This window comes from Priapulus caudatus, unplaced genomic scaffold (assembly GCF_000485595.1).
Source record: "Priapulus caudatus unplaced genomic scaffold, Priapulus_caudatus-5.0.1 Scaffold404, whole genome shotgun sequence".
Lineage (NCBI taxonomy): Eukaryota > Metazoa > Priapulida > Priapulimorpha > Priapulimorphida > Priapulidae > Priapulus > Priapulus caudatus.
Window position 1 is genome coordinate 173,484 of NW_014577465.1, and position 11,994 is coordinate 185,477.

Below are 11,994 nucleotides of genomic sequence, written 5' to 3' on the forward strand. Positions count from 1 at the left end.
TCGAACTGGATATATGTACAGTTATGGGATATTGTCCAGTTAGTTATATTAACGGAGAGAGAGAACTCTGACAGTTATCGTTATACTGTATTCACATTAGTCCCCTTTCATTTGTGTCGCTTACATTTTCTAGTAATATAAAACTTCATTCAGGAAACGAGTTCTTCTTTATGTAAGCGACACCTTCTTGCCTTCGCTATGGTGGTAGTTGCCTGCCTCATCCTGGGATGTGAATACCAGACGGAAGACACCACTGAGGGTATCGCCATCGCCACATTGAATGTTCATGCGCTGTCGCACCAACCCACGAAGACCGTCCGTCCGAAAGGTCTAAAACTCGAGCGCCCCCGCATCGACATGGGCGTGGAAACTGAGACGTGGAACACCTTCGTGCGCCGGTGGGAAGCATTTCGTCGTGGATCGGAGATTGACGACACTTCGACCCCTTGGCAGCTACTCCAGTGCGCGAGCGACGCTCTATTCGACGTCATCCTCAAATCAGACCCTTCCATCATGGACAAATCCACCGAGCAGATTCTAGCGGTAATGCGCGCATTTACCGTCATCCCCGTCGCCACCGGCGTCCTTCGTGCCGAGCTGGTACGGATGCAACAGGGCGCAGACGAGCTCTTCCGCGCATTCGCGGCGCGTGTTCGTGGCAAAGCGGAAACGTGTGGCTTTAGAAGTAAATGTACGTGTAACTGCGGATCGACCATCGAGGACGACTACACCGACGAGATGATTCGTGACGTCCTCCTCGCCGGCATCCCTGACATAGACAATAGACATACGCCGTGAGGCGCTCGCCGCTGAGGATATTCAAAATAAGGCTGTGAACGACGTCATTGCCCTCGTCGAGAGCAAGGAAATGGCACGAAATGCTCTTCCATCGTCGTCGTCTATCTCGGCTGTGTCCACATTTAGACGCACCAACGCGCCGCCTAAAGTCGACCCGCCACCGGTTGCCGCCAAAGCACCAGGAATCCGGCACCTGCCGGCTGACAGACAGCAGCATGCGCCGGGCCCTGATTGCGGCAAGTTATTCTACCTGCTCACTGAGAACGCTTTCGGCTGGAACTCAAAACCCCACAAGCAGTGTATCGATTGCTTCCGTGCAAGCCGTCGGAGGGGGCGCGGTAGAGGGCGTGCTACTACACCCGCAGCAGAGGCAAATCCGCTGGCAGCAACACCCTCGTCCTTGGTCGCTCATGTCTCGGCATGCACTGCACCTGGCAACGGATCCCCGTCACCGCGACGACGTTGCTGCCGCCACCGCAGCCCAAGGTTGTTCTCCTGGAACATCAGATATTCCGTGCTGGGGAATGGCGTCGTGCCCACCTAGCAGATTACCCACGCGTCGAGGTTGCTATCTCCATGGAGAAGCATGGGTGCAGTGGACCCTCGTCCCACCGCAAAAGTGTTGCAAGAGCCATCACAGACACCAGGGCGCAGTCAAACTTTTGGTCACTCCACTCGTACCTGGATGCCGGCTTCTCCCAAAGCGACCTCTTGCCAGTGAAGCTTGGGCTCAATGCTGCTAACTCCTCGCCCATCGCCATTGACAGAGCGATTTTCGCTTGCCTACAGGGCCGAGCACCAGATGGCACCAATATCACCGCTCGCTCCATGGTGTACGTCAGCCAAGATGTAACTGATCTCTATCTATCCTACGAGACCATGCTGGATCTAGAAATCATTAACAGAAGCTTTCCGTCGGTTGGTGGCGCTCGGTCGGGCTCAGGGGATGCGCAATCTGCGGCGACGTCTCCCTCTATTAACCCAACCCGTGCCCTCAACGCTGGCTGCGGTGCACAACACGATGAGGACATCACATGCAGTTGCCCTCAGCGCAGTGCGGTACCTAAACGCCCGGAAACCTTACCGTTCCCCTGCAAAGCAGAAGACAACAAGAAGATGAAGCAAAGGCTTCTCGACCGCTACGCTGCATCAACTTTCAACACATGTCCTTATCGACCACTTCCGTGCATGGCCGGCCCACCAGTGGAGATTCACCTAGAATTCGGCGAACAACTACGCACGTGTCACACGGCCGCACCGGTGCCGTTGCACTGGCAGCAAAGAGTGTACGAGGACCTGATAAGGGATGAGGCCTTGAGCGTGATTGAGAAGGTCCAGTATGGTGAACCAGTCACCTGGTGCCATCGCATGGTGGTCACGCGCAAGCATGACGGAACCCCACGGCGCACTGTGGACCTCTCCCCCTTAATAAGCACTGTAAACGGAAGACCTTCGCGTCAGAATCGCCTTTCCACCTCGCTCGGCGTATCCCACGGTAGACCTGGAAGACCGTCACTGACGCCTGGAACGGCTACCACTCTGTGCCTCTTCGTGAGTCGGACCGTCATCTGACAACCTTTATCACGCCGTTTGGACGGTGGCACTATATGGTTTCTTGTCGTCCGGTGATGGCTACAACCGTCGATTCGATGCCATCCTCTCCGACTTTGAGCGGAAGGAACGTTGTCTCGATGACACAATCCACTATGGCGCCGACCTCGAGACTAACTGGTGGAGGACCATAGACCTCCTCGCGACACTCGGTGCTGCCGGTGTCATCTTGAACCCAGACAAGTTCCAGTTTGCCGGGTGGGAGGCTGACTTTGCTGGCTTTCACATTTTGGATGACTCAATTAAACCACTACCCAAATACCTAGACGCCATTCGCCACTTCCCGATGCCGACCTCAACGACTGACATCTGCAGCTGGTTCGGCCTTGTCAACCAGGTCGCCAACTACGCACAGCTTCGCGATGTCATGGCGCCATTCAAACCCTTCCTGAGTCCGAAACAGAAATTCTACTGGACGCCTGAGTTGGAAGCTGCCTTCACCGCCTCAAAGGGAGCAATCGTACAGGCGATACGAAGTGGCGTTGAGATTTTCGACACTGGGAAGTGCACTTGCCTCAGCCTTGACTGGTCCACTCGGGGGATCGGATATTTCCTGCTCCAGCAACACTGCATGTGCACATCAGGGCTGCCGGACTGCTGCATAGACGGATGGCGGATTACGCTGGCAGGGTCACGCTTCCTGTCCTCTTGTGAGCAACGGTACGCACCCATCGAGGGCGAGGCACTGGCTGTTGCCTGGGGTCTTGAGCAGACCCGCTACTTCACCCAGGGGTGCGACGACCTGGTCGTGGTGACGGACCACAAACCCTTGGTCAAAATCCTGGGAGACCGAACCCTCGACGAGATCTCAAACACACGTCTGTTCCAACTGAAGCAGAGAACCCTGCCTTGGCACTTCCGTATCGCACACCTACCTGGCAAGACGAACTTTGCTGCCGACGCGACATCTCGTCATCCATCCCCATCCAGCGAGATGGCAACTATCGGTGTGGGAGACATGGTTGAGCCAGCGATCTCAGCGGCAATCCGACGTGAAACTGAGGAACTGTCCTCTATCTCTTGGCAGCACATTGCCATAGAGTCCGAGAAAGACGATTCTATATCCGCCCTTTGCCGTGCAATTGAGAATGGATTCCAGGAAAGTGACCGCTTCCTCCCACACGTTGCGCCCTATTGGCAATATCGTGACGTCCTCTACGTCCTAGACGACGTCGTTGTGTATGAGAGTTGTGTTGGGGTGCCGCCATCACTCCGCCGTTCCGTGCTGGAGAACTTGCATGCAGCTCACCAGGGCGTGTCGTCCATGGAACTTTGCGCAAGAGCCATGATCGTCTGGCCTGGCATCACTGCCGATACTCACAAAATCCGTGCGGAATGCTACGAGTGCAACAAGAATGCTCCTTCCCAAGCACTTCTTCCGTCCACGCCGGCAACACCACCATCCACACCGTTTGAAGCTGCGTTTGCAGATTTCCTCGATTTCGGTGGGCACCATTACCTCGTGGTGGGAGACCGCCTCTCTGGATGGGTCGAGATTTTTGCGTCCCCGGTGGGATCGCCACGGGCAGGAGCTATGGGCCTCATTGCAAGTCTTCGCGCATTCTTTGCGACATTTGGGGTGCCGGAGGAGTTATCCAGAGACGGAGGGCCGGAATTCACCGCCAGCGCCACTCTCGACTTCCTCTACCACTGGGGCATCAGCCACCGAGTCTCATCCGCTCACTACCCTCAGTCAAATGGGCGGGCGGAAGTGGCCGTGAAGTCAGCAAAGCGTCTCCTACGGTCAAATGTTGGTCCGAGAGGCGTGTAAGCCAATGACAGGTTGCTACGTGCGCTGCTGCAGCTCTGCAACACCCCGGATCCGGACTGCAACGTTTCACCAGCCCAGCTCTTCTTTGGGAAACAGCTGCGTGACTCATTCTCTTTCGTGAACCGCCTGGAGAGGTACTCGAATCCTTTTGTCTGCCCGGAATGGCAAAAGGCATGGCACTCGAAGGAAGTCGCGCTACGAGCGAGATTCGTGAAGTCGTCTGAGAGCCTGAATGAGCATGTGCGCCCCCTGCGTCCCATACATGACGGCAACAGGTGCTTCATCCAGAATCAAGTGGGGAACTCGCCAAAGCGATGGGACCGCACCGGCACGGTCGTCGAGACTCTTGGCCACGACCAATACCGCATTTAAGTGGATGGGTCCGGGCGCCTCACCACACGGAACCAGAAGTTCCTCCGAGCATTTGTTCCGGCTTCTACCGAGATCCAGGAACGGGACCATGCAGGACCATCTATGCCGTTGCTGGCACCACCAGCTCTCAAACCGCCAAATGCTGCCCTGCATTGTCCTGGTCTTTCACACGCTGCCCCACGCGATCCGTGCACGGACACGCCGTGTGTTGCGCCGCCGAGTTCTTCCGCACCACATGAAAGGCCGACAGATGACGATCTCCCAGCAGCCACTCTATCGCTGCCTACCCTGGCCCCTGCATCGCCTCCACATGGTCAGCCGCCGCCACTCAGCAATGCTTCGCCTCCCGCGCCATCACTGCGCCCTCGCCGTGCGATTCGCCAGCTTCGCGTCTATGAACCAGAGACCGGCCACTGGATTTCTACTTGAGTTCGCGGCGTTGCCCCCTCGAACTGGGGGGATGTACAGTTATGGGATATTGTCCAGTTAGTTATATTAACAGAGAGAGAGAGAACTCCGACAGTTATCGTTATACTGTATTGACATTAGTTCCCTTTCATTTATTTCAGCGTGTCGCTTACATTTTCTAGTGATATAAAACTTCATTCAAGAAACGAGTTCTTCTTTACATATATATATATATATATATATATATATGTATATATATATATATATATACATATATATATATATTATATATTATATAATATATATATATATTTATTTATTTATATATATACAGTGCGTGAGTGCGTTCTATTGCAGGTAGGATCGCGAAGCCGGCGAGCTATCTCCTAGCGCATCCAGACGTGAGGGTATTCGCCAGCGGAACCTCGTTCTTCGAGCAGTGTCTCTCCAACAATTCCCTACAGTTTGGCTTCTCATCCGCAGCAATGGACAACCTATCGCGAATGTGAGCACAGCAATACGCACACACGCACGTGAGCGCGTACGCAGATACACGCACAGACACACGCACGCACGCACGCACGCACGCGCGCGCACGCAAACACACACACACACACACACACACACACACACAACACACACAACAACACACACACACACACACACACACACACACACAAGCACGCACGCACACGCGCACGCGCGCGCGGCCGTGCATGTACTGGAGTTTATATGTTTATTTGTTTGCCTCCGTCAGGCCGTGTACAATAACAGGGGCGCTGCATGCTGCAGCCATCACCGTAGCCGAGGAACGAGAGATGTTCAGACGCCAGGCGGCCGACGATTGGCAGACCATACTCGTACATAGGGCCAGAGAGCTGCGACCAGGTGAGCTGGTGATGCACGAGATATCGGTTGTCGCTGCCTGCATGTAATATTGGGTTTAGCTTTTAGTTATGTGTTGCCTACTTCTGGTTTTATCAATGTTCCTGTGGTATCCTATTATTAGCTAGGTTACCTAGATTTGTTACGGATAAAATTAATAAATGAAATTTTATATTGACTTTCGCCCAGATTATTAATATTGACTCAAAATGAATCTGTAAAGCACGCAACTGATGCAGGAATTTCCCTACTTTTCCCATAATTTCCTTCCGAATTTGTTTCTGAGTTGACCGATACAAACGATCACGTGCAGCTACCATCTGTGACGTATACGTCCGAACTTCCCCGGCGTTGCAGGTACCACAGTGCTAGATCATTTCGCACTGGCGGACATACTACTAAGAAAAATTCCCCATAAATCAGTAGAATTTTTTTTTTGAAAAATTACAATGCCATCCTCTGAATCCACGTCGCAAGTGACACCATATATGTTGTTAACTCAAAAATTCTTCCACAATTTTTTCTGTAAAAAAGCTTAACCCGGCACACACGCGAAATACATTGCCACTTTGCAATGTGATTTCACGCAAAAAATCGGCTTCCTATCGAAAATTCTTCGGCCGCCCCACCAGTGTACCCCAAACAAGCCACTTACACTGTCGGATTTAGCAAGGATTCTAGTTTCTGAAATTAACAACTGCAAAGAGTTCTAACCCTTTTATAATGAGAAATAAAAAATTTAGGTGCACGCATACACTGAAAAACTATCTCATTCCTGTCCCACCGCTCATTGGCTGATTTGCCACCGTAATATCTGCAGGTGGAAGACTCGTGCTCATATTAGGTGTAGTCGACAGGGAGAACCAGTATCTAGGCAACACCAAAAACGTCAAGTGCAACTTGCTGGAGTATATGGGGAGGAATTGGCGCGCCCTGGTGGAAAGGGGAGTTATTACCGAGGTACAATCAACTCTGTTTGCTATAGTGCTAACGGGAACAGGAAATATGATATATGTATATATTATATATTATATATATATATATATTATATATATATTATATATATATATTATATACAGTATATCAGGGGTTATTAATGACAAATGTCATTGTCATTATTAACAATGTCATTTGTCATTCAACATTGTCATTTTTGTCATTATTAACCCCTGATATATATCATATTACAATGAATAGAATATGGTCACCGCATTGTCCGCGTTGTTTCGTGTAGGAGGAGTTCCAGAACACGGGCCTTAATAGTTACCTGCGCACCGAGGATGAGTTGACGGCCCCGCTCACAGACATTGAGTCTCCCGTTCACAAACTCGGACTCCGTCTAGTGTCCATCGAAACCAAGGTCATCAACTGCTACTTCCATTCCCGATGGCTCAAGAGTGGCAACGACGGTTCGTTTCCGTGCAATTTCATTTTGGTTTAAATCTTATAGATCTTTTATAAAATCTCTTATAAAATCTCTTAAATTTAATTCGTTTTCGAGTTCTCACGCAATACTATTAGGTACAAACTCTTTCTTATCAAAAGAAATAAAAACCCGAGTGACTGCGCAGTTCGAAAGCCGAGTTTAATGCGAGCGATCCTTGTGGTTGGAGTCGGAAACGCCATTCTAATATGAATAGTATTAGGGCTGTCTCTATAGCTTCAATATCGAGTTTTTTCACCACCAGGTGATGCCGCTGCTGCCCGCGCGCACGCAGGATTGTACGTGCGTTCGATCCGCATTTGGGGGAACAGCATGCTTCAATCCGGTCTCTCGGATAGTCGCACGCCCGAGGAAAAAACGAACATTGTCGATTCGTTTTTCCAGAGCTACGAGGATGAGGTCACGCGTTGTCCGAGCGATCACGCTAAGAGCTTCGTGCACGCTTACATGCACATCAGAAAGTGCGAGTGATAGCAGAACAGATGATCGTGCGTTTTAGGCGGCATACAACAGTAACCTTAGGCAAATTATCCACTATTTCGTCTCTGGAAAAGGGCTTCTGTTAGATTTTTTTTCGGTATAAATCGGCACTAGAGTGCACTAATTTGCATTATGCACGCAGGATAGATGCCCCGTGAACGTCTAGAAGGTATTGGGAGTGAGGTTGGTCTTGTCGTGTAATTATGCAATTCCGTTAAGTGGCGTATCCATGGTGACCGGTCGTCCATTTTTGTGTTAGAAAAGGGATCCGACTACTTTGTAGAAATGCGCATCATTTAGCTGGCAAACGTTTCGAGCGGAGTATAGAGCTTGAATCTGGTTATTTAACACTTGCCAACAATGTAGCGATTCTGAGACAAAGCAAAAAGCATCCAGAGAGACCGGGTACAAAATGGCGTTGCGCAAAAGATGCGTTGTTCCCCGACCGCCGAGAGCGGTTAAGCCGCGCACTTCCGCGGGACTGGGCGCACGCGACCACGGGTTGTTGTATGTAGCATCTCGCGCTGCCCGCTATACGAATTCGCGAGCCGAAGGAGGGCGGGCGCACGAATCCGTATAGCGGGAAGGGTAACATCGCGCAGTTTTCGTCACACGTACACCGACTTGACTACGGCGGCGTTGGGGGGGGAGGGCATTTGCTGCTGCTGCTGCTTTGCTGCTCCAGGGCCGCGCTGCAGCAGGGACCTGTATTGTTTGCTGCTGCTGCTGCTTCGCTTCTGCATGGGCCAGTATTTCTTGCTGCTGCTGCTATGCTGCTGCATGGGCGCGCTGCAGCAGGGGCCAGTATGTACGTGTACGTAGGATTAGCTACGTGTAAAAATGTATTTCATGAAAAAATAATTCTGTAAGGAAAAATGTAGGATGACCTGAACTACACGCACGTATCAATCAAAACCATATTGCGCGTTTTACGTCATACATGCGCAAGCCATATTGTATTTGTTTGTGAGTAGTAGAAACAGCTAACTGGTTGTTTTCCTGTCATTGCTCAGCACACGTCGGTAGACAAACATCCAAAATATAAGGTCATCCATCTCAACGTCGATTTTCTTGCTTGCTTATTCAGATTCTTTCTACTTGAAAAAAAATCATTTTATGGATGACTGTAGTTTTTAGTATTCAAAGTTAGGGTGGCCTCCACATGTCTAAATCCGGCCCTGGCTAGGGCACTCTCTATGAGGTGGGGTACAGATACGTACAGGGGGACGGGAGAAAGGGGGGCGGGGAGCGGGAGTAGGGAGGCCAGTGGGCGGGAGGATTGAGAAAAAGAGAGCGAGAGAGAGAGAATACTAAGTAGAGAAAAATAAAAGAAATCCATAGCACGAGAAATAAATACATGAGAAAATACATTGTACAGGATAAATGCATTTATCACGTAAAGTGATGTGCATACACGCGCAGTTCGCGCGCAGAGAGGAATCATAGTTACGTCAAATATCACATCCTCGCGCCATCTATCGGTAGAAATAATTCATATGCGCACATTGTATGTAACCGTAAAATGCATTATTAGCCGTGAAATTCCCATCCTACACTTCGATGTATGTATTTCAATTCATGATCAAATATGACATCCCCGCGTATGGCAAGCCATTCTCTTCAAAACTGAAATCAGGAATAAAAACAACACAAGTATATGAATAGAAACAATACTTTGTAAAATTGAAACGATACTTCAATAACTAGAAAACGCACTGTCAAATGGAAAATGCTTTTGTAAATGAAAACAACACAAGTACGAATAGAAACAATACTTTGTAAAATTGAAATAACAAATTGTACAATAGAAAACCTGCCTTTGCGACTATGCACAACTCTGAATGGAATACACAGTTATGTGAATAAAAAACACGAACGCGAATAAACAGATAACGCGCTCGCGTAGCAACGACCTAGGAGGGCCTATATATATGGCGTGTCACAGAATAGAAACAACACACAAGTCCGAATAGAAAGAACGGAAAGGCTTCCAGATTTCGCCGCTTGGTGGTGTGCTTGTTTGCAACACAGTCTCTATGACAACGCGAGGAAGCAGAGGCGTGTTCAGAGGCATGTTCAGGAGAGCGAGCGCTCGATGAACGAACGCAGCGCCTCCTGAACGACACAGCGAGCGTCCGCTTCGCTGCTGGCGCTCGCTTGATCAAAGATGGCGGCCCCATGGAGGGTTACTCAACAGATTTTAATCGCGGAGAAACAAGTACTGTTAAACGATTAGGCAGACGAAATTGATACAAATGAATTTAGAAGTAAATGAATGAATGAAAGTGAAATAAAGTTGAAATAGATTGCAAATGAACGTCAGAATATGTTAGATTCGCATTCGCCAGATTTTTCGTCGCACATCTTGTAAACAACTCGCGCGCTGAGCGAACAGCTTTTCAAACTTGCGCGCAAACGCTCGCGAGCGCGTGCGTTCGAGGGGGGTCGCGGTCGCGGGTTCGTCTGAACACGCTCAGGAGAGCGACGCTCGAATCGAACGCTCGCTGCACGAACGCAGGCCTCTTGAAGAAACACGAGCGCTCGCTGTGCGCTCGCTTGATCAAAGATGGCGCCCCCATGAAGGTTACTCAGCAGAGATTTTAATGTCTTCGAACAAGTACTGTTAAACGAATTAGCAGACGAAATTGATACAGAATTGAATTTAGAAGTAAATAATGAATGAAAAGAAATAAAGTTGAAATAGATTGCAAATTGACGTCAGAAATGTTAGATTCGCATTCGCAGATTTCCGTCGCCATCTTGTAAACAACTCGGCGCGTGAGCGAACAGCGTTTTGAATCTTGCGCGCAAACGCTCGCGAGCGCTCGCGAGCGCGAGTGTGCGTTCAGAAGGCCGAGCGCTCGCGAGCGTTCGGTCTCCTGAACAGCGCCTCGGTACAGGAGATAATTTGCATATCACTTCCAGCTGTGAAGAAGATGGTGAAGGAGGAGGAAGGGGAGAAGAGAAGGTGTGTGAGAAGCGAGGAGGGGAGAAGCTGTGGAGAAGGGGAAGGGAAAGGGAGAAGGTGTGGAGAAAGAGGAGGGGAGAGCTGGTGTAGAAGGAGGAGGGGAGAAGGTGTGGAGGAGGGGGAGAAGCTAGTGGAGAAGGAGGGGAGAAGCTGGTGGAGAAGGAGGAAGGGAGAAGGGAAAGGTGGTGGAAAGGAGGAGGGGAGAAGCTGGTGAGAAGGAGGAGGGGGAGAAGCTGGTGGAGAATGAAGAAGGGAAGAAGGGAGAAGCTGTGGAGAAGGAGGAGGTGGTGGAGAAGTGGTGGGGTGGGAGAAGGGAGAAGGTGTGCCAGGCAGAAGGCACCTCCGCCACCTCTCCACGCACCTCCCTGCACTTCTCCACGCACTCCTCCTTCTCACCACGCTCTCCCTTCTCACCACCGATCCTCCACTCGCTTCTCCCCTCCTCCTTCTCCACCGACTTCTCCCCTCCCCCTTCTCCAGCCCCTTCCCCTTCTTCCCTCCTCCTCCCTCCGCTTCTCACCAGTCTCCTTCTCCACCGCGATACATCTGATTGGTTATAACACAAACCACGTGACAAAATATGCAAATTATCTCCTGCTAGCCGCCTGAATATAGACAAACCCTGAAGCGAACCAGCCTTTCAAACTTGCGCGCAAGCGCTCGCTCGCGCTCGCTCGCGCAGTGTCGTTCAGAAGGCGAGCGCTCGCGAGCGTTCGGTCTTCCTGAACACGCTCAGGTGAGTGAAGGTGGTTGAATATCAGAATAATACACCAGTCTCAAATATTATTCATGACCTGGGGTCATCGCACGAAAACGAGGCGAAGCTAGGCAATTTTGTAAACAATGGCTGCTCAGCAGCAGGCACGCACAGAAGAGTACACGCACGTACACGCGGGTACAGCGGAGATAAACGCACGTACAGCGCACGTCACGCACGTACACGCGGGTACACGCATAAACACGCGGGTACACGCCACGTACACGCGGGTACACGCAACGTACACGCGACGCCCGTACACGCAGATACAGAAGGCCTCTAGCCGTCCGATCGCGAAATGTGGTTGATTCGCCCAGTTTTCGCGAGTTCGTTTTTAGAGGCGATTCAGGTTAATCTGTCTTAAGAGGACAATAAGGGGGCGGCGTATTCGCTGTGGGGCGCGGCTTCACCGCGCGCTGTGCGCTGCTCGCAACTACGGGCCGCATGATCGGACTAGGGCGCGTGGGTCGTGGGACGATGGTACGCGCATAGCACTGCGG

The 11,994-nt window shown here is 50.8% G+C and overlaps 1 protein-coding gene across 1 annotated transcript in view; it reads left to right on the forward strand.

Annotated features, from left to right (window-relative positions):
• The window catches only part of LOC106810016, a 20,058-nt gene extending 11,834 nt beyond the window's left edge, over nucleotides 1-8,224 (forward strand). Inside the window, exons 5-9 of the mRNA XM_014813267.1 lie at nucleotides 5,318-5,465; nucleotides 5,718-5,848; nucleotides 6,666-6,805; nucleotides 7,080-7,254; nucleotides 7,534-8,224. Of these exons, the coding sequence (XP_014668753.1) occupies nucleotides 5,318-5,465; nucleotides 5,718-5,848; nucleotides 6,666-6,805; nucleotides 7,080-7,254; nucleotides 7,534-7,760 (821 nt within the window). The 3' untranslated portion in view covers nucleotides 7,761-8,224. The remainder of the gene's footprint in view (nucleotides 1-5,317; nucleotides 5,466-5,717; nucleotides 5,849-6,665; nucleotides 6,806-7,079; nucleotides 7,255-7,533) is intronic.
• The last annotated feature ends 3,770 nt before the right edge of the window (nucleotides 8,225-11,994 follow it).